At 52.0% G+C, this 27,658-nt stretch overlaps 1 protein-coding gene across 4 annotated transcripts in view; it reads right to left on the bottom strand.

Annotated features, from left to right (window-relative positions):
* Positions 1 to 27,658, bottom strand: part of SRC (SRC proto-oncogene, non-receptor tyrosine kinase) — a 49,705-nt gene that overhangs the window by 13,165 nt on the left and 8,882 nt on the right. For 2 of the 4 annotated variants that reach the window (XM_080685661.1, XM_080685659.1), the window contains exons 2-6: positions 17,705 to 17,772; positions 7,581 to 7,746; positions 6,306 to 6,566; positions 4,546 to 4,645; positions 3,487 to 3,504 (exon numbers count right to left, since the gene is read on the bottom strand). In XM_080685661.1, coding sequence (XP_080541787.1) covers positions 3,487 to 3,504; positions 4,546 to 4,645; positions 6,306 to 6,558 — 371 coding nt within the window. In that variant the 5' untranslated portion in view covers positions 6,559 to 6,566; positions 7,581 to 7,746; positions 17,705 to 17,772. The remainder of the gene's footprint in view (positions 1 to 3,486; positions 3,505 to 4,545; positions 4,646 to 6,305; positions 6,567 to 7,580; positions 7,747 to 17,704; positions 17,773 to 27,658) is intronic. The other 2 variants (XM_080685660.1, XM_080685662.1) reach the window with 2 other exon arrangements.

Genomic DNA, 27,658 nt, shown 5'->3' on the forward strand with positions numbered 1-27,658 from the left:
ATCAGTATCAAGCCAGCTTCAGCTTCAGTAAGCTAATTCTGTATCATCTGAGCCTCAGTTTACCCACCTGTGAAAGGGAGCCATCAAGCCCCATCTTCCCAAGTCTATATATAGTCTGGGTCACCAACCTTTCGGAACTTACGGACCACCAGTGATCTGCAGACCACCGGCTGGCGACCACTGGCCTGGGAGACTCAAACCTGCCACAGGTGTGCCAAGGGCCTGAGGCTGCTCCCACAGGAGATGCCCCGCAGCTTCCCAGACCAGTCCAGTGCCGCAGGGACACCAGCGCAAGGCCAGCCTCAGAAGCAACAGTGAATTAATCTACCAGGCTGAGCAGATTCACCGAATCTGGCATCTTCCCTGGGGCCTAGTCCTTATCCGATGGGTAGGAAAAAGGGAAAGAAGGAAGAGAATTTCCCCGTGGACACAGACGATGGGGTGGTGAGGGCCTGGGTGCAGGGGAGGACGGCAGCGGCTGGAAGAGGTTTATGGGGGAAGAGGAGTACCTATGTAATACTTTCAACAATAAAGATTTAAAAAAAAAAAAAAAAGTCATTCCCCGCCTGATCCCTCACCTTCCCACCTGTGGCCAGAAGAGGAAGCAATGGACCAGAAGCCCCTGAGCTACCATTTTATATTTCAACTGCTGTTCACCAGCTGTGTGACCCCGGGCTACTGACCACACCTGTCTGAGCCTCAGGACCCTCTTTTTGGACCCTAATCTTTGTGCTGCCGGGGTTGGTACGTGGGTCAGGATTGTGGCAGCTTTGGAACCTAAGTTATGTCCATTTGGGTGCTTACATACTGGTCAACGAGGCAAGCCTGGGCAGCTGGGCATGGCCCTAGCAGGCAAGTTTCTTGAGGCCTGGGCACATGGCACATCGGAGAGGGCAGGTGAGGCCAGGGCAGGTCGAGTAAGGAGGACAGGAAGGTGTCCCTTGCCCCACGGTGGGGAGTACCCAGGGCAAGGTGTCAGAGATTAGTGCTCCCCCAAAGAAGCCGCTAGAATGTGGGCGGGAGAAAGGGGCAGTTCAGGGAGCAACCCAAAGGGGCCCTGACTCCTGGAGACTCAGACACCAGGGCTGGGCTTGGGACAGTCAGACCTCAGACCCCCGTGGGCTTCCTCAGACCCAGGGCCACAGAGCGCCCAGGATTCTCGGGCTCAGGGCCATATGGCATGAAGATCCGGGGAACAGGATGTCCAGGCCTGCTGTAAAGCCCCAGCCCAGCCAGCCCTGGCCAAACCCCAGCCACAAATGCGCTCCTCCTTAAGCTCTCCATCTCCCCCGACACCCAGCCCAGCCACAGTTATATTCAGAAAGTTCCTCACTCATAAGAGGAAGTGGGGGTTTAGGGCAGGGGCAGAGGGATTAAACAATAATGCACCCTAAGCAATAACAATGGAAGGACATGTAGGGTGGTCCCTGGGTGGGGTATGAGACCTGAACACCCCACCTTCCGATAAGCCCCCAACTCGGATCCCTTCATCTCTCCTCTTCCTCTAATGCCAGCCCTGAACTCTGCCACCACCACACTTCCCAGGCGAAGGAGTGGCTGAGCACTGTGCATGCGGAGGGACTCTCGATTCACCCCCACCCTCCAATCAGGGCACCTTCGTGCCACCAAGGGCTTCCCATGCACAGGGCTCCAACACGGCCAGCCCCCCTGATAGCCGCAGGGCTGGCCAAACACCCGCAACCCATCCCGAAGGCAGGAAAAAGGAAGGGAAGAGGTGGACAAAGAAGGAGCGAGGGCTGCTCTCGGGGTGAAAGATGCAGAATCAGTTTCCAGAAGCCGCTCCTCCCGCCACACCTTTGCTCAAGCTGTGACCCCAGCCCGAGATGCCCTTCCCATTGTTACTGGTTGAGATGCCCCCCGGATTTTCAAAGCCTCTAACCCTGCATCCTCCCCTGCACCACCTTTCCCTCCTCCTGGCTCCTCTGCACCTCCCCAGCAAGGGCCCTGGGTCACGCCTACCCTCCCAGCTCTGCCACTGCTAGCTGTGTGACCTCGAGCAAGTCATTTCACCTCTCTGGGCCTCAGTTTCCTCATCTGTAAAATGGAGCAAATACGAGTTTCCACTTGCCAGGAGTGTGGTGATGTGTAAATAAAACAATGCAGCTCAAAGCGCTCAGCACAGAAACCTGGCTCACACACAAAGCACAGTAAAGGGTGCTGTTTCATTACTGTTCATCCATCTGGCTCACCTGCACCAGAGGGGTGCCTACCCCCAGCGTGCTGAGCAACAGGTGATAGGACCCAGAAATGTGGCGAGCCCGAGCAGCCCTCAAGGTACTCCCACTTTGGGGGGAGGCAGATACAAACAGCTGGAACCGAGAGAGAACTGGAGTGACACTAGGAACTGGACACACAAGGGGGTGGAAAGTTGGGGAAGCCCCTCCCCCAGGGAGCGCAGCTTGAGTCAGGGATAGAGCTGCTGCCCAAGTTCCCATCCTGGCTTTCTATTTGGTAGCTGTGTGACTTTGGGCAAGAGCCTTCACATCTCTGAGCCTCCGTTTCCTCGTCTGCAAAATGGAGATATCCCCTCCCCCCATCACTACAGCCCTGGCGGGACTGCAGCTGAGCAAATTTGAGGAGATGGTTTAAAACGCCTGACCCAGCACCTGGCACCTCTTTTCCCGCTTGCCTCTCCGAGAAGGCAGTCTTCAGCTGGATCTTGAGGGATGAATAGTAGTTTGCCAGGCAGAGATGGGACAAAGGGCATTTCAGGCAGAAGGAACAGCATGCACAAGGGCAGGGAGGCATGGACAAGCAAGCAAGACACACTTGAAGCGGGTGGATAGTCAATCTCCTTAGCCAGGCCTTCGAGGGCACTCAGGGATCCCTTCTACCCTGTCCTCTGGGACCTTCTTGCCCTTCCACAGCTCCCTCCAGCGCTGCACCTCCCACAGCTGCCCCTCTGTGAGGGACTGCCTTCCACCACCTCCACTTGCCACTCAACTTCACTGTTCTCCCTCCAAAGACCTTGAACCTCCCAGACCCTGTGGTCACCACCAGAGGGGGCCCCACAGCAGAAGCCCAGATGCCTGGGCTGACCCATCCTCTGCCTGCCACTCCGCCTGGCCTGGGGCCGGCTCCTGGCTACCCTCTGGCTCCAGGAAGGCGTGGGCAAGGCCTTCTCCACCCAGGCCCCAATGGGCCCAGCACTGAGCCATGCCTGCAGCTGGCACTCAATGTGGGCGGATGGATCAGAATGAGGAGTGGGTGAGTTAGGAGGGTGGATGGGAGGAGGGGTGGTGGAGAGTGGCAGGGGTGATGGGAGGACTCTCCCCATTCTCAGCCTGGGGTTGCCGTCAGGACCTGGTCAAACTGGCTGGGGGTGAGGACACATGCTGGGGAGCTGGAAGCGGACAGCCACGGGAGCCAGAGACCACAGGCAGGGACACAGCCACATGCAGACAGCAGCCCCACCCCCACCAGCAAAGCACCCGCACCCAGCCCGCCCACAAAGTATGTACACACCTGACATCCACCTTCCTCCTAAGGGCCAGCGAGAAAGAAGCAGAGAGAGGGAGAAGCTGAGAGAGGGCTGGGGGAAGCAAGTGCGGGCCAGGAATGGGGTGGGGAGGTCCCAGGCTGCAGGGGGAGGGGGACAGCAAGCGCTGCCAAGGGCAGCAATGCAGCAGGTGCAGTCTCTGCCCTGCCCTGTCAGCACTCCTGCATGAGCAAACCCATCCCAAGCCCACCCTGAAGCCCTCCACCGCCCCTCCCTGGGCCCTAAGGCTGCACGGCACACCCTATGACAGGTATAGCACCTCACTACCACTGCACTCCAGGCAGGGAAAGAAAAGGAGGGAACAGGAGGAGGAGGACCCCACCCCATGGCTGGGGCCCCATCCACCCCTCACTGGTTCTTTCCTCCCTGCTCCCCTGTCCACAGAGGCCCCAGCATCTGGCATGGGCCCCCATAGGCCAGCTTGGCTCTAGGATAGCCTACCCCAAGGATGGAGTCCCTGGAGGTAAACCAGGGAGTCCTGCCCTCCACTACCATCTCATCCACATGCCCAGTGCTGACCTTCTCCCACTGTGTGCCCAATATGGGTGCCCCACCCCTCCCAAGGCGGGCTCCCCCCCTTACAGTGGGACACGCTGACTTATCCAGCTGCCCTGGGCCCTCCAGCCCTAGGTCACTAATGGGGGCACCTCTGGGCATGGCCTCCAGTGTTTAGCCCTGCTTTTTGTATTCCTGAGTCTGGGTCCTGGGCCCAGTTCTGCCATGACCACATGCCCCCTTGCAGAGTCTGGGATCTGGAGGTCGGGGGTATCTGCCCTGTTGACAAGTTACTGAACCCAGACCTCTGTCCCGGGGGCCCTCCTGGAGCCCCAACCACCACCACTTGCCTCATTATCACTCCCACAGGCCCCAGGACGGTTTCCTGGGCCTCCACAGCCTCGGCGCTCAGCTCTGCCTGCTGCCCAACATGCTGCCCTCTGAGCCTGCGATGCTCAGAAGTGGTTCTGCCCCAAAGCCGGGCCCAAGGGATGGGATGGCCAAGGACGACAGGGAGGGGAGGCACTCACGTGTTGTTGACAATCTGCAGCCGCTCCCCTTTCTTGAAGGATAGATCAGTCTCTGTTCGGGACTCATAGTCGTAGAGGGCCACAAAGGTGGTCACTCCACCTGCAGAGAGGGTTGGGCACATCAGAACGGCAGGGGCCACGGACAGGGAGGTGTGGACAAAAGGGCCCCGTACCCAGGGGCGTGGAGATGGGTCTCCCACAGGCCATCAGAGCCAAGCCCAGAGTCATGGTCACATTCAGATCTGTGTCCATGTGCCTGGGCACCCCTGTGAGGACATGCAGAAGGCATGCATCTCTTCGTGTCTGTGTCCCACTGGGCTCCGGGTGATGCTAGGCATTTGTTTGGTGTCTATCTTCTCCATAGAACCAGAAGCCCCTACTAACAGGCATCTTCGTTTTGTTCCTGAGCTGACACATAGCAGGTGCTCAAGAAACAACTGTGGGATGAATGAACCAGTGAATGAAGGAAATTGCACCAGGGGAGGTGGCTCTATTTCTCTCTCCGGGTTCTTCTATGTGTCTGGGGAGAGCTTGGTGGCAGGTAACTGTCCCCTCAAAGAGGCCCTCTCTGTCGCCCATTTTAATTACAACCTCTATCCCTCCATCCTGCAAAATGCCCTCCCTGCCCCTTCGGTCCTTCTCACCAGTTACCACCTTCTAATATGCCGCACAGTTTACACATCTTGCTTTGTTTCCCTCCCCTATGGGGATTATGTCTGCATTACACACTGCGGGGTCCCCAGACCGGAAGAATCCTAGCACACAGCAGAGGCGCCACCAATATTTCTTGAACAAATGAACGGGTGTGCATGTGGGTCTGTTGGTCTCACTTGGACGTGTGTCTGTGCCTGAGGAGTCCCTGAGTGTCCGTGTGTCTCTGTGTGCTTTTGTGTTCTCACTGCATGTGTGTACACTGTGCCTCCGTGAGTCTGTGGGTATCTGTAAATTCGTTTCTTAAGTCTGTGTCTGTGTCCCGTGTGTGTCTTTGAAGGGCTTTGACTACACGTGTGTGTCTTCATCTGGGAGCAGGAGGTTATTTGTATGTGTGTGTACATTTGTGTACACCTGCACTGGGGGTGTGTCTGTGCCTAGGGAGTGCACATCCATGTGTGCTCTATGCGTGAGGTGTGTGTGTCACATGCACATGTCTTTTAATGATTTCTTTGAATGAGGTGCTGACTCGTTGTGTAACCATGAGTATATGGCTCCGTGTGAGTGTGTTGGGTGAGAGTACGAGTGCTTGAGAGTGTCATGTGTCTCTCAGGATCACATCTGTCTCAAGCATCCCTGTCTTGGCTGTTATACCCCAACGTGCCAGCAGAGGGCGCAGGGGCGCATCTCAGCATCAGAGGGCCTCTGAAGAGGAGCTTTTTTCCTCCCAACCCGCCTGGCCCCTTGACCACACACTAGCCACCTATCCCGACCCATCTCTGGGCTGACCAGAGCCACGAGCAAAGCCCCAGACTTGGTCTCCATGCTGCCCTGAGCAGCACCCTGACCCTCTGGGCCTTAGTTTCCCCCTACAGTCCTTTATCTTTAGACCCATTTATGCTCTGCATCTGATGGATTGTGCACCGCACTTCCCACCCACAGCCTCCAGGAAACTCCCAGGAGTCCCCAAGGCCAGTTAACCCATAGACACTTCCCCTTTAGTGAGCAAAAGAAACAGCGGCCCAGAGAGGGGGTGTCACTGCCCCAGGACACACAGCCCTCTGGCAGGGCAGAGGCATCCTGGAACATATGCCCCCAGGTCCACTGACCAGCCAGCGGCCCCGCCCTCTGCGGGGAGGTGACTGTGTCCGAGGAGTTGAAGCCTCCAAACAGCTTGGGCTCAGCAGCAGCAGGGGAGAAGGCCGTGTTGGGGCCACGGTGGCCATCAGCGGAGGCCGGCTTGCTGGGGGTCTGTGAGGTGGGGAAGGCACCCCCGCTGCCGCCACCATGGGCGTTCTCAGCAGGCTCCAGGCTGCGGCGCCGCTGGCTGGCATCCTTGGGCTTGCTCTTGTTGCTGCCCATGGTCCTGGCTGGAGAAGAGAGAGGACCCTGGAGTGAAGGAGGGACCCTGGGAACAGGCAGGGCTGTCTGGGCCCCTTAGACAGCCTCCACCCTAACCCATTCTACAGATGGGGAATCTGAGGCCCAAGAGGGGTACTAGCCTCTTTAGGTAAGTCAGCCTTTCAGAGCCTCCATATCTTCCTCAGTAAAATGGGAATGATGATGTCACCCAGAAAGGGCTTCCTTGGTACAGGATCAAGCACAGAAGAAACCTCATAATCAGAAGCCCTAACCTCGTCTACATTCTTCTGAGTCACTGTTTCTGTCCCTCGTGGGCAGGGACAGTATCTGAGTCATGTCTATGCCCCAGGCACTCAGCACATAGGAGAGGGCTCATTGAGGGTTTGCTGAGTGAATACATGACTGACTGAAATTGTCTGACCCAGGGGGAAAGGTGCTAAAAATTGCAATCAACTCAGGCAGCTGAAAGAAGGAGAGATGGCTGGGAGCTCACCCCAGCCACAGGGCCTTTGCACATGCTGTTCCCTCTGCCTACATGCTCTTCTCTGACCACTTCACCAGGGTAACTCAGGCCTCCCTCAGTTCTCAGTTCATAAGTCACTTCCCTAGGAAACGTTCCTCAAATTCTTTCACTGGTCTAAGTTCATGTGACTGTTGTGCCTCTCCTTGGTAACATGTGGCCCAGTAATCACTTAATTTGTATTTGTGTGATTATATTATTATTATTGTCATGGACTTTAGTCTGTCTAGTTCACTGCTATGCTCCCAGTACCTAGCACAGTGTGGCACACAGCAGGTGTTCAATAAACAGCAGAATGAAAGAAATTCTGAGCCAGAAACCTGGCAGGTCAAAACTTCCCAGTGATGCCCATCGCCCTGCCATGCCCTTTTGCCTCCCACTTTCCCATTCTCAGGTCCTGGCTGGCCCCCACTCCCACCGAACTTAGCCAGGGTCTCCCTACCATCATGGCCACCCCTCCTTGCTCCCTCATCTTGGCAGTCCTGATGGGTCATCACCTCACCTGGTGGAAGGCAGGGGCTGTCCCAGAGGACCTGGGAAGCAGCCTGGGGTCTCAGCAAACACCAGGTGTGGAGTCAGGGGTCGCAGACTAAAGGCCCTGCTTCACCTCTTCCCACTCTGTGACCTTAAGCAAGTCACTTCCCCTCTCTGGGCCTCAGCATCCTCATCTGCAAAGCAGGGATAAAGCAAACTCTCAGGGCTGTTGTGCGGGTGTGAGCAGAAGAGAAATCACCATGACTGTGACGGTGGGTCATGATTTATCAGCTCTGCCTCTGGCAGACAAAGCTAAGCGCTTCCCAAACCTGAAGTTTGCTGCTAGCCTTCCAAAGCCTTTTCTGAGCGAGAACGATGCTGGGCAGAGCAAGGTGGTAAGGATTGGGCTCTAGAGCCAGACTCCGCAGCTCAGGTCCTGGCTCTGTCCCTAATCAGTTGCATGACGTCAGGTAAGCAACTTAACTCCTCTCTGTGCCCCATTTCTTCATCTGGAAATGGTTGGGTCATGGACATAACTGAGAGAGGCAAGCCAGAGTGCTGGGAACACAACAGGTCACCCTGCACATCAGCTCTCGCTGATCTGTGTGACTCTGGACACACCCACCAGGTGGTTCCGACTGTTCTCCAGAGCATGCTGCAGGCCCTGGAATTAGTCCCGAATTTCCTCTGGGAACCTATGGATGGAGAAAAGTCCCTTTAATTGCTTGGGGCCTCAGGCAAGCCTGTGAGCCCTGAGAGCTGAGCCCAGCTCTGTGACCCCACTCCCTATGGGAACCTCAGCCGGTCCCTACACTCTCTGGGCTTCAGCCTGCTCTGCTGCACAATGGAGGTGTGGCCTGCATGCTCCCTGGGGTCCCTCCAGCTCAGAGCATGTGGGGCTGGGGAGGCCCTAGGGAGACCTGCTTAATAGCCCAAAGGATCACCAGGGCCTCCTGAGAGACCAATGGGCCTGGGGACAGAAATGGCCAATTTCTATGGCAACCCAATCCATTGAGGTCATGGTGCCCATCAGTACTCATATAGTCCGTGTCCCGTGGGACCTACTGACCTGATTACCCACATTCCCAGGCTCAATGGAGGCTGAGCCCCAACCACCATACCTCCAGCCCACTTGCTCCCTGGTCCAGCATTCACAGCACCAACTGTGCAGGAGGCTCTCTGTTAGTCACTACAGCAGGACAAAGAGAGGAACAGGCCAGGTCCTGCATCAGAGACTGCATGCCCTAACAGAGCACTTGTTTGTGGCACTTGGAGAGGAAATAAAAATTGTAAAAATATAATTCTTAAAAGTTTTTAAATGAAGAACTTTCTAAGATCCCAAATTTTCTTTACAATGAACTGAATGATGAAAAGTGAGCCTCCTGTCACGGGAGGTAACCAAGAACAGGAGACAGGGTACTTGGCTAATGTGCTGTGGAGTGAGATGGAGAGCCAGCGCTGGACCTTGGAGGCTCTTCCAAGCACCAAGAGGATGTGTGTGCCCTCTTGGGACGGGGCGAAGAAAAGAGACAGATCCTGGCCCTAAGTCTTACACACCCCACTGGGGCACTCAAAAAAGCCTAAGACAGCCTTCAAGAATAGGCCAAGGTGGCTCAGGGCCTCTGACTGCAGTGTTTGCTGGTTTTGGGGGTTTGGTCTTTTGTGGGGTTTTTTGGTCCTTGTGGTTGATTCTAATTATACAAGTAAATATGTATATTTGTGGACAGGAGGCAGGTTGAGGTTAAGAGCCAGAGTCCTGGATTAGACTGCTTGTGTTTGAATCCAAGCCCTACCGCCCTGGCATGGGACCCTGTGCCTCAGTGTCCTCCTCTGTCAATTGGGTATAATAAAGGTACCACATCATAGGGCTGCTGGGAGAATCAGTGAGGGGAGTGCATGGAGCACATGTTTCCTTCTGGCATCATATGACTGTAGGACTGTAAACTGGGATCCATGTGGTGCGCTGGACCATATCCCCCTGCAGGCAGGACCAGGGCAGATCCATCTCCGTATCCCCAGACCAGGAGGCCTGGCTCCTACAAGGTGCTCTGGAAATATCTGCAGAATAGACAAAAGACTAAAGAGCACGGACATATGGTTTGCATGCTGCTTTGATCCTGCAATTTCATGTAGAGACCAAGTATCATTCTGCGATATTCAAACCCTCCCAGAGCCTGGACCTTGTACTGGGCCCTGAACCGAGCACCTGGCAAGCACTGACTCATCGAATCCCCGTGATAATCTAGGAGGTAGATGCTAACAGTGTCCCTATTTTACTGACGAGGAAACTGAGGCACAGAGAGGTTGAGGAGCTTGCCTGAGGTCACACAATGAGGGCGAGAATGGAAAGAAGTGGGGGTAGGAAAACACAACAGGCAGGCAGCAATCCGGGGCTGCTCAGGGTGGAGGAGCTCATGGAACCCACCTCTTGCCCTCGGGACCTCTCTCTCACCGAACAGCCAGACCCCTTGGCAGACGGGGCCAGGAGCGGGTAAGGCAGTCCAGCCCCACTCCTAGAGAAAGCTGGAAGTTTCCGGCTCCTTACAAAGCAGAGTGCGCTTGAGGAAGGACAGGCACATTTAGGGTGGGGTCTAGTCCCTGCAGGGCTGCCACCATCTTGTGACCTCGGAGGGATGGCCCTCTTGGCCTCAGTCTCCTTTCTCCAGGCAGGACCCTGTTTCGGGCCCAAACACCAAGTCACCATGACTTGTCCATTTGAGAATGGCCACCCCCCACCCCCTCACCCCCCACACACACACACACACACACCTCTCCCACCACTTACACACGCCAAGGCAGAAATAGTAAGGGCAAGTGGTAAGGGCTCTGTGCTGGGGTGCCTGAGGTTCCCAGAGGAAGGTGGCCCCTTTCCTTTGGGGAGCCGGTCCCGACCACAGGCTCCAGACAGAGGGCCTGGGCTATCGCTACCCATGAGAAATGCCAGAATACGGCCCGGCTCAGTGCCCCCAACACTTCGTGCTCAGCGGGTCCCAACCTGATCTGGCATCTCTCCCTAAGGCTGCCCCGCCCCGTGTCACTGTCAGGGCTGGTTTCCCGTCCTCCCTCCAATCTTTCTCACAGGCATCCTCTCCCCACCCTATCTCCATTCCCTCAGGCCAGGCCGTCATCCTGGCCAGGGCAGCAGGGGGGGCCCTCCAGGGCACCCTCCTCCCAGACGAGGCATCTCTATAAACCACAGACACGTCCACAGAGTTGGTGCTGTCACCCTCACCCACAGACCCTACAGGGGGAGCACTCTGGCTCTCACCTCCTGGCTTTTGCATAGGCTGTGCCCCGCCCCCTTTAGGTACACAAATGCTCACAACATCCAGAAGAGTCCAGAAAAAATTGGTGTTCAGTCATGACATACCCACTCCTTCTTTCCCAACTCTGAAGAATACCATCTCCACCGCCTTCTAAGGGTGGAGGGGAGGCCAGGAGCTTAGGAGTTGAGAATAAGGACTCAGTCAGACCTGGGTTCAAATCCTGCCTTACTAGCTAAATCTCCTTGGACAAGTTACTTCACCTCTCAGTTTCCTTATCTTTAAAACTTAGAGGCCCAGTGCATGGATTCGTGCACTGGTAGGGTCCCTCAGCCTGGCCTGCGCCCTCGCACAATCCGGGATCCCTCGGGGGAGGGGGGAGTGTAGTAGTGCATGAAGCTGAAGGCCAGGCAGCCAGGGAGGAGCCCGAGCCCAGGCTGGGCACCACACCACTCCCGCTCAACCCAGCCCCACTGCACCTGCCGCTACTGTTGTACCGTAGCACAGCCCCTGAGGCAGGAGAGGCTCATGCCACCAAAGCTGCACTCGCCAGCCATGAGCCCAGCATCTGGCACGCCCGTCGGTCAGCTGAGCGGTGCTCCCACTGTGGGAGCGCACTGACCACCAGGGGGCAGCTCCCGCATTGAGCGTCTGCCCCCTAGTGGTCAGTGCATGTCATAGCGACCTGTCGACCGGTCGTTCAGTCATTCAGTCATTCAGTCGCTTAGGCTTTTATATATATAGACTAGAGATCCGGTGCATGAATTCGTGCATAGGTGGGGTCTAGCTGGCCCGCCCTGATCAGGGCCCATAGGGATGGGCCCGCCGGGGGGAGGGGATGCGCGAGGTTGGCTGGCCAGCCCCACCCCCAATCGGGGAGGGGGGGACCGATCGGGGGCGGGACTGGCTAGGGGGAGGGGCCCCAGGCAGTTGGCGGGTTGGCCCAGCCCCTGGTCAAACTCCAGTCGAACTCCCAGTCGAAGGGACAACTTGCATATTACCCTTTTATTATATAAGATGGGAATAATAAGAAACCTAACATCTGAGAATGAAGTGAGAGAGTCCATGTGAAGGGCACAAAATAAGTGTTTGACTAACAGCACACAATGTTGTTTTGATCGTTATAGGCAATAAGAGGAGCAATGCAAAGGAAGCAGGAGTTAGGTGGCAGGGCCTAAGTACAGAGCTGAGTACGGAGCTGAGATCCGCATAAGCAATTGATACTCAATCATCCTGACAGCACAATGAAGGAGGGACTATCCCTGTACCCACTTTCAGATGGAACTAAGGTTCAGAAAAGCCAGAACTTTGCCAAAAGCCACACAAGTGAGTGCAGCAGAGCTGGGACGCTGGAGGTTCAAGAGAGTCATCAGAACGCACCTCTGATGGCCCAGCCTCTGTGCTGACAACCCCACTGCCCCAGGCACCTCACCACCCCTCCAGCCTCTGACTCATCCAGATCTCTGCAGCCTCCAGGGAGGAAGAAGCAATATGGAGGAGTCAAAAATACAGGCCTAGCCAATACCGGTTTGGCTCAGTGGATAGAGCGTCGGCCTGCGGACTGAAAGGTCCCGGGTTCGATTCCGGTCAGGGGCATGTAACTTGGTTGCGGGCACATCCCCAGTGGGAGGTGTGCAAGAGGCAGCTGATCGATGTTTCTCTCTCATCGATGTTTCTGACTATCTATCCCTCTTCCTTCCTCTCTGTAAAAAATCAATAAAATATAAAAAAAAAAAAAAAAAAATACAGGCCTAGACCCAGAATACAGGTTCCGAGGCCAGATTGCCACTTCCTAGCCATTCAGCCTCAAGGGGGCCTCAGTTTACCCCTTATAAAAAATGGGAATCAGGGTAATTGTTCCTAGGTAACTGGGCAGGTTATGGGGAAAACATGAGATAATAAGAAATCATTAACAGAGAGAAATCTGGGAAATTACATCTATGTGAAAATTAATAATTCCTCAATAACCAATGAATCAAAGGAGAAGTCACACAAAAAAGTAGAAAATACTTTGAGATGAATGAAAATGAAGAAACAATTTATCAAAATGTATAGGATGCAGTAAAGGAGAACTTAAAGGGAAATTTAGAGCTGTAAAAGCTTGTATTAAAAAAGGAAAAATCAGTCACCTAACCTTCCACCTTAAGACACTGGCAAACGAAGAGCAAATGAACCCTAAAGCAAGTAAAAGGAAGGAAATAAAGATTAGAGCAGAAAAATTAATGAAATAGAAAAAAAATAGAGAAAATCAACAAAACCAAAAGTTGGTTCTTTGAAAAGATCAACAAAATTGGCAAACCTTTATCTAGATTGACCAAGAGAAAAAGAGAGAAGACTCAAATTACTAAAATCAGGAATGAAAGAGACGATAATACTACCAACCTTACAGAAATAAAGATTATGAGAGAATGCTATGCCAACAAACTGAATAACCTACTAGATGAAATGCACAAGTTCTTAGAAAAACACAAACTAATGAAACTAAGTCGAAATAGAAAATCTGAGTAAAATTAAAACAAGAGATTGAATTAGTAATTTTAAAACTTCTCACAAGGAAAAACCGGACCCAGATGGCTTCACTGATGAATTCTATTGAACATTTAAAGAAATAGCCCTGGCTGGTGTGGCTCAGTGGTACAGCATCGGCCTGAGCACCAAAGGGTCACGAGTTTGATTCCTGGTCAAGGGCACATACCTCAGTTGCAGGTCCATTTCCCCAGCCCTGGTTGGGGCACGTGCAAGAGGTAACCAACTGATGTGTCTCTCTCACATCAATGTTTCTCTCTTCCTCGCTTTCTCTCTCTCTCTCTCTCTCTCTCTCTCTCTCTCTCTCTCTCTCTCTCTCTCTCTCTCTCTTCCTCTGCCCCCATGCCTCCCTTCCACTCTCTCTAAAAATCAATGGGAGTCTGGCCAGTGTGGCTTGATGGTTGAGCATCAACCTATGAACCAGGAAGTCATGGTTCGATTCCTGGTCAGGGCACATGCCCGGGTTGTGGGCTCAGTCCCCAGTGGGAGGCATGCAGGAGGCAGCTGATCAATGATTTCTCACATCATTGACGATTCTATCTCTCTCTCCAGCTCCCTTCCTGTCTGAAATCAATAAAATTATATATTTTTTAAACCAATGGTAAAAAATATTCACAGGTGAGGATTAACACACACACACACACACACACACACACGAAAGAAAAAGAAAGAATACCAATTCTTCACTAGGGAACACTTCCCAATTGGTTCTATGAAGCCAGTATTACCCTAATACCCAAAACAGACAAAAACACCACAAGAAAAGAAAACAACAAGCTGCTATCCCTTAGGACAGTGGTCAGCAAACTCATTAGTCAACAGAGCCAAATATCAATAGTACAGCGATTGAAATTTCTCTTGAGAGCCAAATTTTTTTAAATTGAACTTCTTCTAATGCCACTTCTTCAAAATAGACTCGCCCAGGCCATGGTATTTTGTGGAAGAGCCACACTCAAGGGGCCAAAGAGCCGCATGTGGCTCGCGAGCCACAGTTTGCCGACCACTGCCTTAGGATATAAGATGTAAAACTCTTCAATAAAATACTAGCAAACTGGATCCAGCAATATCTAAATTCATATGGTCATCATGACCAAATGAAACTGACCCCAAGAATACAATGTTGGTTTAACTTCTGAAAATCAATTAATGTAATACACCATACCAATAGAATAAAGGACAAAAACCACATCATAATCTCAATATATATTCAGAAAAATATTTGACAAAATCCAACACCCTTTCATAACAAAAACACTCAACAAACCAGAAATAGAAGGGAATTTCCTCATCCTGATGATGGGCATCTATGAAAAACCCATATCTTACATCATACTTAATGGTGAAAGATTGAATGCATTCCCCTAAGAACTGGAACAAGACAAGAATGTCCACTCTCACCACTTCTATTCAACACTGTACTGGAGTTCTAGGCAGGAAAAAAGAGGACATAAAAGGCATCCTAATTGGAAAGAAAGAAATAAAACTATCTCTATTTGCAGATGACATGGTCTTATATATAGAAAATCCTAAGGATTCCACTAAAAAAAATTATTAGAACTAGTAAACAAGTGTAGCAAGGTTGTAAGTTTCCAGATCATGCTATAAAAATAAATTGTATTTCTATATACTAGCAATGAACAATCCAAAAATAAAATTAAGGAAACAATGTACAATATCAAAAGAAAAAAAGTGCAAAACTTAAACTCTGAAAACTACAAAAATTGTTGAAAGAAATTAAAGATCTAAATAAATAAAAAGACATCCCATATTCATGGATTGGAAGACTAAACATTGCTAAGATGGCAAAAGTCCCCAAATTTACCCACAGATTCAACACAACCCCTATCAATATTCCAACTAGGTACTTTGCAAAAATTGAAAAACTGATCCTAATTTTTTTTTTAATATGGAACGCTTCACGAATTTGTGTGTCATCCTTGCTCAGGGACCATACTAATCTTCTCTCTATTGTTCCAATTTTAGTATATGTGCTGCCGAAGCCAGCACTGATCCTAAAATTCATATGGAAAGCCAAGGGACCAGAAATAGCCAAAACAATCTTAAATAAGAAAAACAAAGTTTAAGGGTTCACACTTCTCAATTTCAAAACTTGCTGCAAAGCTCCAGTAATCTACACTGTGGTACTGGTATGAGGATAGACTTACAAATCAATGGACAGAATTTAGAGTCCAGAAATAAACCCTCACATCTATACTCCACTGATTTTTGACTCGTGTACTTATACTATTCAATGGAGAAAGAACAGTCTTTTCAACAAATGGTGTAGAAACAACTGAATATCCACATGCAAAGCAAAGAAGCTGGACTCCTTCTTCAAACCCTACACAAAAATGAACTCAAAACGGATCACAAAGCTAAATATACAGGGTACAACTTTTAAAATTCTTATAACAACATATAGGCACCAAACCTTGGATTACACTGAATCCTTAGAGCACAAACAAAAAAAGAAAAGTTAAACTGAACTTCATCAACAATAAAAACTTTCATGTGCCGAAGAACGCCATCAAGGAAGTAAAAAGAATCCAAAGAATGGGAGGAAATGTTTGTAGACCACATATCTGATAAGGAACTTGTATCCAGAATATATAAAGAATTCTCATAACTCAACAACGAAAAGACAAAGGACCCAATTTAAAAGTGGGCAAATGATTTGAATAGACATTTCTCCAGAGAAAGATATACCAGGGGCCAATGATTGCATGAAAAGATGCTCAATATCATTTGTCATTAGAGAAATGCCAATCAAAACCACATGAGATAACACTTCACACATACTAGGATGGCTACAATTAAGACAGATAACAGCAAGTGGTTGGCAAGGATGTGGAGAAACTGGAAACTTCACACATTGCCGGTAGGAATGTAAAATGGTGTAGCCATTTTGGAAAACAGTCTGGCATTTCCTCAAAAAGTTAAACACCGAGTTATCATACGAGCCAGAAGTTCTGCTCCTAATATATACCTAAGAAGGAAAAAAAAAACTACATAAAAACTTGTACACAAGTATTCATAGCAACATTATTCATAATAACCAAGAAGTGGAAACAAGCCATTTGTCCATCACTTGATGAATGGATAAATAAAATGTGACATATCCATATAACAGAATATCATTTGGCAAGAAAAAGGAATGAAGTACTGCAACAGCATGAATTAACCCTGAAAACATTATACTAAGTGAAAGAAGCCAGACACAAAAGACAACATCTTGTATGATTTCATAGAAATGTCCAAAATGGACAAATGGACAGAAACAGAAACTAGACTAGTTGTTGCCTGGGACTGGGGAAAAAGGTTTGAGGGGAAGTGGAGAGTGATTAATGGGTACACAGTTTCTTTTTGGGGTAATATTCTAAAATTGACTGTGGTGATGATTGCAAAACTCTGTGAATATACTAAAAAACATTAAATTATGCACTTTAAATGGGTGAATTGGTTGGTATGTGAAATATTTCTCAGTAAAGCTGTACTATTTACAAAAAAACACTTGGGTGGTGACTATCCGATGCAGTAGGCAGATGATGTGAATTGTACACTTGAAACCTGTATGGTTTTATTAACCAATGTCATCCCAATAAATTCAATGAAAACTTTTTGAAATAAATAAAAACTAAAGTTCCTGGAGGGAAAACTACACCAGAGGCCATTGATCATCTATTAGGTTGGCAAAGATCCCAAAATTCCACAGCAACCCGTGTTGGTGAGAGTGAGGCGAACCTGACGGTATGGTGTGAGGGTACATCAGCACAGCCTCCCTGAAGGGTAACCTGGTAATATACATCAAAATTACAACCGCACACAACCTATGACCTTGCAACCTGGGATTCATCCGAAAGGCATTCTCACACACGAATGCTAAGCCTATGACTGGGGATATTCATCGCGGAACTGTCTATAATTAAGCAAAGTCTGGAAACAACCAAAGTACTCCTTGCTGATTAAATAAAGCGTGGTCTCCATCCACACAATGAGTTCTATGCAACCATGAAAAAGAAAGAAGCATACGTAAAACTTTCAACAATAAAGATTTAAATTTTTTTTAAAAAGAAGGAAGCAGCACAAAATTATCTCTAAGATACCCTGTTAAGAGAACACAGGTACAGAACAGGGTATACCATGTGCTACCTTTTTTTAAATAATGTTTCTGACATTTATGCTTATATATGCCTGGATTTCCCTAGGACACACCAGAAACACCTCTCAATGGATAGCTCTGGCAAAGAGACCTGGGTGCAAAGAGATTTCTTTTTCCTGTTTCTTTTGTACTGTTTGAATTATTTTTTATTGTGTGTGTATCAATGCTTTTTCTTTCCCTTTTAAGAAAAAAATGTAGGCTTACCTGGTTTCAAATCCTGGCTCGCTCTCTCATAGCTGGGCAATTACTTCACTTCTCCGAGCCTCTGAATTCTGCAAAGGGAAGGATAATTATAATAGCTACCTTGCAAGGTTGTTGTGGAAGATTAAATAAGACCTCGCAGGCACAGGACTCCCCACCACGTGCGGCTCTTGCGGCTCCTAGCAAGTGCATGGGTCTAGCTGATTATTCACATGGTACTGTGTGTACCAAGGTGGACTGTAGCAGGGGCCACCAGAGATCCTCAGACCACGTGTTCAGAGCACCAGCAATCCCCTCCGACTGGGAGACACCAGGAAAGGCTTCCTAGCAGAGGCAGCATTTGAGAAGGGCTTCAAGGACAAGGAGTTCCACAAGTAGAGATGACTGGGGATGATGCTCCTGGCAAAGGGCCTGGGAATAGGAAAGCCCTGGGTTTTCACTCAATCATTGTGCATCGATCGGCTCCTTCAACAAAGCCTAGCTGAGCACCTACTATGGGCCAAGGACTTTAGTGGGAAAGACAAACAAAAGACCAGCCGAGGAAGGAATTGCAGACAGTGCAGTGATGGGTACAATGAGGGCCTAGGGCCTTACCCAGCTCACAGAGCAGACCAGAAACAGGAGGCTCGGTGCGGAAGAGCAACCTAAGGTCACACAGCAGGCTCTCGACTTCTGAAAATAGCTCTCTCAGCTCTGCCCTCTCCTCGTGCCACAGGCCTGGAGAAGAGAAAGCCCACAGGGACCCTCTGGATGTGCACTCAGCAGAAGGTGGATACAGATGCAGTCTAACCTGGGGGCCCACAAGGAGGAGGGACAATTGGTTCTCAGATGATAACAACAGTTAGTTGATGGGTAGAGAGACTCCTGTGTGCCAGACACCATGCTAAGAAGTGCACAACACACACGAGCCCAGGAGTCCCTCTGCAGCCCTATGTGGACAGCCCCACTTTGCAGATGAGAAAACTGAGCACAGAGAGGTCAAGTTGCTTGCCTAAGGTCACACAGTCCATAAGAGACAGCATCAGCAGGCAGGCTCAGACTGTTTGGGCTTCACAGCCTCGTGCCCAGGGCTCATCCCCCAAGGGTGCCACTGGCAGGCAAGGTGGAAGCTGTTCTCAGGCAGTCCAGGAATGTCTCCTGATAACAATGGCCCAACACGGGGCGGGGGGGCGGGGAGTGGGTGGTGGAGGTGTGGCAGGAATGTGTGGGGACAGAGGAGGGAGGAGGCGGTGGGGATGGACAAGGCCCATTGGCAGCCATCACCCTGCCTCCGGAGAGAGGGGAGCACAAAGGCCCCGTCAGGCACCTGCCCGAACCAGGTGGGGTATAGCACCATGGGCCCCTGCTGTGACATAGGGAGGACTCTGGGAAATCAACCAAAACCTCCTTCAGCCCTGGCCAGTGTGGCTCAGTTGGTTGAAGCGTCATCCGGTATGCCGAGGGGTGGCAGGTTCAATTCCTGGTCAGGGCACATATCCAGGTTGTGGGTTCGAACCCTGGTTGGGGCACTTATGGGAGGTGGCCGACCAATATTTCTTTCTCACACCAATGTTTCTCTCTCTCTCTCTCTCTCTCTCTCTCTCTCTCTCTCTCTCTCTCTCTCTCTCTCAAAAACAAACAAAAACCTTCTTCAGTACCATAGAGATGTCCACAGTCATTCCTAGGCAGTAGCAAAGGCCAGTGAGCTTACCCATGCCAAGCCCTGGGCACACAGGCCATGCTGTGACTATTGCTGCTAACATTATTATTTCCATTGTCACTGTTCTGCTCTCCAGTTCTCACCAGGACCCTGCTACACAGGGTCTTTCAGAGGAGGGGGCAGGAGGCTCAGGGAAGTCAGGTGTCTGGCCACCATCCAAGACAGCAGAGGGCCACCTGGGAGCCCTGGCCTCTTACCAATGCCACTGGTCCCACTAGCTCTCGCTGGGTATCCTTATAGCAGAGACAGTCCGTTTTCCATTCGGGGAAATGGAGGCTGGAGCAGGGAGAGTGGCTGGCCCAAGGCCACAAAGCCCAAGAAGGACTACTTATGGAGTGAATATGCGACCCCTCTAAACGCCCAAGGCTGGGTCCCCCACTGATGCTCCATCCTTCCTCACCACAGCCCTGTGGGGCAGGAACCGCCAGCACCGGCCCTGCCCACAGAGGACGAAGCCTGGGCCGGAGCAGCATGGGAGAGGGCACCACCCAACGTGCCCATTTCACAGATGGGGGCTGCATCCCTTTCTTGCCTCCCCTGTGACCTCCCACACTAGAAGGGAAGCTCCCCGCGGGCAGGGATCTTTACCTGATTCCATTGTTTCCCTTCAGACTCTCAAGAAAATTACCTACTCAACTGGAGCATTTTTTCTACACGTGGCTTTTTAATGTAGAAAGGACTCCTGCCTCCAAGTGGGGGGCATTAATAATGACAGTAGTAATGGTTAATATTTATTTAGCACCTACTCTGTGCCATTCCTATTATCCCATTTCACAGGTGGGGAAAGTGAGGCACAGATAGGTTAATGATGTGATTAAAACTCCACCTGAGTTATAAGTCCCTCCCACTCTGAGCTTCTCCCTAAGGAGAGGTGCTACCCAGAACCCCTGGGAAGGGCCCAAGAAAGAAGCCTGCAGCTGGGCTCTTCTTGGTCAGCTCCAGAGCCAACTCAGCCCCCTGCCCAGCCCCCATTCCAGTGCGGGCTGGGGAGGTGGAATGGGGCGTGCTGATGAGGGTGTTGAGACCCACGCTTCCCCCCCCCCCCCCCGCCCACATCCTCCCACCTGGGGTTCATGCCACCCTTTCAATTCTCCCAACAGCCCTGGAACAAGCTGTGGCCATGCTCGTTTTAGTCCTGAGGACATGGGGGCTCCAGGAAGCTGCCCGTGTCAGGAAGTAGAGAGATAGAACGCCAACCCAGATCACAGTGATGCCAAAGCCATCCTCCCTCCACTGCATCTGTAAAACGGCATGGGAAGGGCAGCCGGGAGGTGGGCACAGCACTGCAAAGCCCCTAAGGTGGGAAAGTCAGAGGTGCAGCGAGTTATCAATTGAGAGATCTGGCTGAGTGTGCCCCAGCCTAACTGGGTCACGGCTGGCCTTTGGACAGGCGTGAAGAGAACTCGGAGGGGCGTGCCCAGGCCCAGGTCACACAGCAAGGCGGAGGCCAGGCCTCGAATGAGGGTGTGGGCACTGGGACTAAAGATAAGATTCTTGGAGCACCAGACCCAAGAGTGCTGGGCTGAGGTGAAGATGGAAAAGGAGATGCTGGCTCCAAACCCACAGCCCAGGCAGGTATCAGGGACCAGCCAGGTACCAACTGGCCTGACCTGATGAGGGCTGCCCACCACAGGGCTGCGCAGAAGGCCTCCATCAGAATCCCTGTGTGACCTTGGGAAGTCATGCCTCCCCTCGGGCCTCAGCACCTGCACCTGGACAGAGGCCCTGGCATGCCCAGGACTCTTTAGCAGACCCCCAGTATCAGGGGGTGATCACAGGGAACACTGAGGTGACGTTATGTTCTCTCCCAACCCTCCAAGGTCATCTCTCTCGGGGCCTCCCAGCTGCCGCACCCCCACTATCTGTTAGCTGATGGGCCTTGGGGGGACAGTCACCAGCTGGCCCCTGCCCACGGTGCCCGCTATTTCCTGCCAGCAGCTCTGGCTGTTTCTCTGCTCTGAGAACACACAGTGCCCCCCCCCCCCCCCCCCCCGCAACCACGCGCGCATACAGTAACTCCCTTTAGGGAGACTGGTGGGCAGGAGCACCTGGTGGCCAGGCCCCGCACACAGTCAGCCTGAGCTAACCCCCTCCCCCCACTCTCAAAGCCCATAGGTGGCCTACCCTGGATGTGTGCCCCTGGGAAGGTCCAACCCTCCCCATCTTGAGGTCAGCAAGATGGCCAAAACCCGTAAAGCTCCTAAGGTTATGGCTAAGGATGGAGGAGGGCCTACTGCATGCTCTCTCCTCCTTATCCCTTGACCTTCCCTTCAACTCATAATTACCCTCTAGCTTCCAGATCTTTGCACATGCTAATCCCTCCCTGAAGGTTCACCATCCACCTCCTCTGCCCCTGTTCCCCCACATGAACTCCAGTGTACCTATTATCTGACCACAGGCAATACCTGACCTTACCTGGCCCCTCTTTTTCTGGGCTCACATAGCCCCCATAACATGGGGATTAAGAGCCAGACTGCTTAGGTTCAAAACCCACCTCTGGCCCTTTCTAGCTGTGTGACCTTGGGAAAGTTACTCCACCTCTCTGTGCCTGTTTCCTCACCCATAAAATAGGGACAGAAATAATAAGCTACCTAAAGGATTGTTGTGAGAATTAAATGAATTCCTATTCATGAACTACTCAGAGCCCAGACCTAAGCAAATGTCCCGTGAGTGTGTGTCATCGATCCATAACAGCAGCAGCTGGTACCTGCTGAATACCTACGATATGCGAGGCCCAGTGCTCAGCATCTCACCCGGATTCTCTCACAGGAGCCTGGGAGGAGGGGCCACTGTGAAGCTCACTTTATGGTAAAGAGAGGGAGGCCCAGATGCATCAAAAAATACATGTGGGAGAAGGGGATTTTTGGCGACGTTAAGGAATTACTGCTCATTTCTTTTAGAGGGATTATGGTTTTGTGGCTACTTTTTTAACATGAGTCCTTCTCTCTTAGACATACATATTGAAAGATTTACACATGAAATATGACATGTGGGATTTGCTTTCAATGGCACAGGATGGGGATGCGACAGATGGGTGTGGAGGGGGCAGGACAGGCCGTGGGTTGATGGTGTTTGGGGCTCAGTGATGGGCTTATGGGGGTTCATTATACTAATATGCCTACATAATAGAGTTTTAAAAAGAAGTTTAAATGAAATAACACACACAAAAAAATGGTTAGCCCCTTTCCCCCTTCCACCAACTGCCCCCAGCCTGGGCAAACCATTATCGCCCCCTCCCCTAGCTGGACTAACGCAGTAACCCACCTGCCTCCGCCCTCACTCCCCCACCCCCACCACAGTCTGTTCTCCACACAGCAGCCAGATGCACTCAGAACCATCCCATGGCCCTCATTTCACTCGGAGTTAAAAGCCAGCATTATGGTTAAAAGCCAACATTAGAATGGTCCAGAGACCCTCCTTCATTGGTCCCTGGATCAGTTTGCCCTTTTCTTCTTCCATTCTCCCCCTCACTCATTCTGTTCTCCTCCCCTCCTTGCTGTTCCTCCTACACTCCTACAGTCCGGCACCTCCCTACCTTAGGGTCTTGGCATTGGCTGTTCCCTCTACCTGCATTCGCTACCCCCAGGGAGCAACAAGACTCGCCTCCCATGCTTGGATGTGAGCTTCTGGGAGAGGTCTTCCTTCCCAGGGCCCCCATCTAACCACAACCCATTCCTCATGCCCTGCCAGCATTCCAACCCCTTCGCAGTTTACCTCTGATCCATAGCACGGGTCACTCGTACAAACTGTGTGCATATTTTCCTCCTTTGTTGTGTTTTTGTCTCCTCACCTGGAATGCCAGCTCTGCGAGAGCAGGGGTTTTGTCTGGTTGGTTCTTTGCCTCTAGAGCAGTGGTTCTCAACCTTCCTAATGCCGCGACCCTTTAATACAGTTCCTCATGTTGTGGTGACCCCAACCATAAAATTATTTTCGTTGCTACTTCATAACTGTAATTAGGCGACCCTGCTAGCGGTTTTCAACCTGTGGGTCATGACCCACAGGTTGAGAACCGCTGCTGTAGAGCCTAAGACCATCGGAAAACACAGATATTTACATTATGATTCATTAACAGTAGCAAAATTACAGTTATGAAGTAGCAACGAAAATAACTTTATGGTTGGGGTCACCACAACATGAGGAACTGTACTAAAGGGTCGCGGCATTAGGAAGGTTGAGAACCACTGCCCTAGAACACTGTCTGGCACAGGGTAGTGCTCAGTAAATATTTATAGAAGCGGGGGTGGAAATGGAGTGATGGAGGGAAGGACGGAAGGATGGATGAATGGATCCTACCCAGGACCCCACAAGATGAACAGGTATAGGCCTCTGGCCTGGGTCTGTCCAGCCCCACCACAGCCTATGCCCCAACCACTGTACTCTCCTGCCATTGCCTGGCACATCCAGGTGGCAGGGCCTCTGATCACCCTGACATACAGAGCAATATGCAGAGCAATGTGCAAGTCTGAGACAACTTCAGACCCAGAGCCCCGCCTGGCAGGAGCTTGGACGTGGACCAGGTACCAGAGAATGTTTGCTGAATGAGCAAGGAGTGAATGACGAGTGAGCCGGGGGCTGTCTGTGGGCCAGGGCAGCCAGAACATGTCTGGTCCCATGTTCTTGCTGCAAACACGCTAGGGGCTGACAGGCCTCAAACCGGCTCTGCCAGTGTGGCTGGGGCAGGGCGGGACGCTGCAGGCTCAAGCTGGCCCTGGCAGACAGATGGAGGGGGGGCTGCCAGAGAAGAGACCCACAGCCTGGGGAGAGCAAAGGCTAAGCGAGTGGACCGTGGCACTCCCACCAATCTCAGTCCTGCAGAAACGGGACTGGTCCAGGCCCTGAAAGTTCTTAGGTTTCTTCCTGGGCAGGAAGGGGACCCCTTTCCAGCCCCAGGGCCCTGCCTGACTTGCACTGTAAAGGGCAGAATCCCTTCCCGCCAGGGCCCAGACACAGACTGGAAACCTTAGAGAGAAGGGCAAGGCCCAGAAGCGGCGGCCCTGGCGCAAGACAACGCAGCAGGAGATGCGTGTGAAACCCTGCTCTGTCCCAAGTTACGGCGTGGCATGAGCCAATCCTGTGACCTTTTGCACTCCGTGGAAAGTGGTGCTGGGCATGGGTTCCAGGTACCTTCAATCCCAAGGTGCTGAGTTACCGAGAAGAGGCCCCTCAGCAACTCCGGCCCTACCCTAAAGCCCAGCTCTAGGGGTGGACATGGCCAGAGTCCAGACTCGCACACATGTCCTTACTCCCCACAGAAACAATACTATCTGCTGATTACGAAATAAAAACACCTGCTGATACTGAACGCTTACTGTATGCCTGTTTCATCTGGTACTCCTTACAGCGCTGTAAGGTAGGGACCTCGGTTTTCTAATCTGTGAAATGGGTGGGATCCTGCCAGTTTGGGCTAAGGTATAGCAGCAGCAGGACTCAGTCCAGCACTCAGGACAAAGTGAGGGCCTATGTACCTCCAGATATATTAGGAAGAAGGGGAGCAAACACGAACCTGAACCCCACAGAGGTCTGTGGCAGGGCCTCAGCCCCTCATTATCAGCAGCCCAAGAGAGGAAGAATGATTCCTCCTGTCCCCCATGTAACCCAGTCCCAAGCCCTGTCAGTCCCACCTCCAAACACATCCTGAATCCCCTTCCTTCCCTCCACCCAGCCTCTTCCCAAAGGTTGGCCAATCCGGGGCAGAAAACCTTTCTCAAGTGTCAATCTGAACCAGTAACTTTTGCTTATTAGGCTCACAGCCTCTGAACTCAAAGACTAAGAACAAAGTCCTCTCAGGGGCCTCCGACCCTTACAGTGGACTCAACGAGCCCACGCCCTTCACTCATTCCGCTTCCACACTGGCCGCTTCCCCTTTCCCTAAGAATTCAGTACACCCCTGCCTCGGGCCCTTTGTCCTTCCTCCACGCAGAGCGCACTTCCCTGAGATATTCACGCCTAATTCCCTCACTTCCTTCAGGAGCTTTACTGAAATGACACCTACTCAGAGAGGCCTTTCCTGACCACCTGTTTAAATGGCAACACACCCAGACAACCTGCTCTCTGCGTCTCAATTTAAAAACTACCTCCTCACGGAAGTCCTTTCTGACCTCCCCCAGCCCAAGTGAGAACCTTCAACTTCTCCTTCCTGGCCCAGCCCACAGTTCTAATACATAACTCACTGTATGAGTACATGTCTGATGAGGACAGGGGACACTTCTGTCACACTCACAGCTGAACACTTTGTAGTGGGTGTAAGATTCAGAACAGTTAACAGCTGGGATGATTGGGCACCATCTGGTCAGAGCAGACACTGGCCCAAAGCACAGCACCTAGCGTGGAGTGGGCGCTTGGTAATTAATGAATGAGTGAACCGATGGATGGATGGATGGATGGATGGATGGATGGATGGATGGGTAAGTGAACAGGGCACACACAGTGGGCCTGAGATTTGCCAGAGATGCCTGTGGCCCTGAGAAGGTGGTCCAAGAGGGGAATGGCTTTCCCACGTTCACCAGCCAGGCTCTGGCCTCAGCAGCTGCAGCCAGCCTGGCCACTCCTCCTGCACAACCCAACTTTCATTTCCCATCCTCTCAGTCTGAGGAAACTCCTTCCCCCTCGGAAACTGGGTGAGGAGGAGGGGCAGGTGGCCCTTCAGTCCCCAAAGAGTAGGGGCTCCCAGGCTCCATCTGTTCCACCACAAAGGGGCTTTGTCCTCAGTGCTGAGAGCCTGAGGGCGACCGGAAGTCGCCCCCAGCTGCCCAGCAAGTCCCAGAACCCCCAGTAAGCTTGGACCGACAGCTCCAAAGCCCGATCGCAGGAGCTGGCATGGTGCTGGGCACAGCCCTCTAAAATCTCATTAATGCTCTCTAGGAGGGAGGCCCTGGGATGGCCCCCATTTCTGTAGATGGGGGAACTAAGGCTCAGAAAGGCAAAAGCTACTTGGCCAAGATCTCCCAGCCAGTAAAGACCAAAGCTTCAGGCCCATCTGGCACCAAAGTCGTCAGCTACAGCTCTCAACACACCCTGTCTGGAGTAGGGACCCTCTGGGCTCAAGAGGGTGGAGGGGCCTTTCTGGAAGCACAGGTGGGCAACCATGCCGAGCCCTTCCCCCTAACAGGGAGACCTTTGCCCTGCGGAGGTTACCTATGGGAGGGAGGCTGGTCCCTGCACCCAGAGCTCTTGCCACACACCCAGCCCATATTCCAGGCACTTATGGAATCTACCGCCAGGCCCCAACAAGTCCCCACCACTTCCTGCCAGTCAGGGCACCTGCAGGGAAAGGACGTAAGGGCAGGCAGGCCAGAGGGTAGAGGCCCCCCACCCCTCACCCCACTGTTCCCCTTTCAACCCAGACCTACCATTTGCCTGGTCAGCCAGCACCCACCTTCTTTCCAGGCTCATCTGCTCTCGGTGCAGCCACCAGGGCCACCTCACCAAAGCCACACTACCCTGAGCCAGGCACTACGCACAGTGCTGGGTAAGTCAACCCTACAGCAGCCTCTCCTCACTGCCCCAGGACAGCAGGTAGACGTCCCCAGCAGGTACTCGAGGCCCTCCACTGATGGGCACTAGCCACCTCTCAGGTTAAATCTCCTCCGCTCCTCTGAGCTCCAACAAGAGGAACTGCTCCTGCAGTACCTTCAGGCCCTTGCTCAAGCCCCACCTCACCGCAGAGAATCATCCCAACCTTCCAGGTATATCACATGTACCACTTCTTCCAGGAAGTCTTCCCTGACTCACTCCCTCCAAAGCCCCAGACCAGCCTCAACCTTCTGCCCCAAGTGGGGGTTCTTGATCCCCATCTGGAACCCCAGCCTCTGGTGGGCTGCCTTCACTTGACAACAGTAATTGAGCACCTGAGCCCAGTCTGACCCTTCTCTGTCCTCTCTTCACACCTTCACCAGGAGGCCTGCCCTGCTCCTAGCAGCCCTAGGCCTGATCAACCTACTCATCTTCTAATGGCCTTGTACATGACCTGCAGCTCCCCACCTCCTCAGGCTATGCCTGCACACACCAGACTATTTCCCACCTCCAGATCTTTGCCCCTGCTGCCCATTCTCCCCAGCGAGCCCTCAGCCTTCTTTTTGCCTCCTGAGTTCCTGCTTACCATTTGGCCTCAGGCCAGGTATCACCTCCTCTGCAAAGCCCTTCTGGCATTTGTAATGGACTGCCACAGTTCATACAGCACCTCCCCCATGGCAGGGCAACGAGCAGGGTCTGTGTCTGGCTCCCCCACCGTGCAGGCTGCTCCCGAAGTGTACATCTGG

This window comes from Plecotus auritus (genome assembly GCF_963455305.1).
Source record: "Plecotus auritus genome assembly, chromosome: 8".
NCBI lineage: Eukaryota > Metazoa > Chordata > Mammalia > Chiroptera > Vespertilionidae > Plecotus > Plecotus auritus.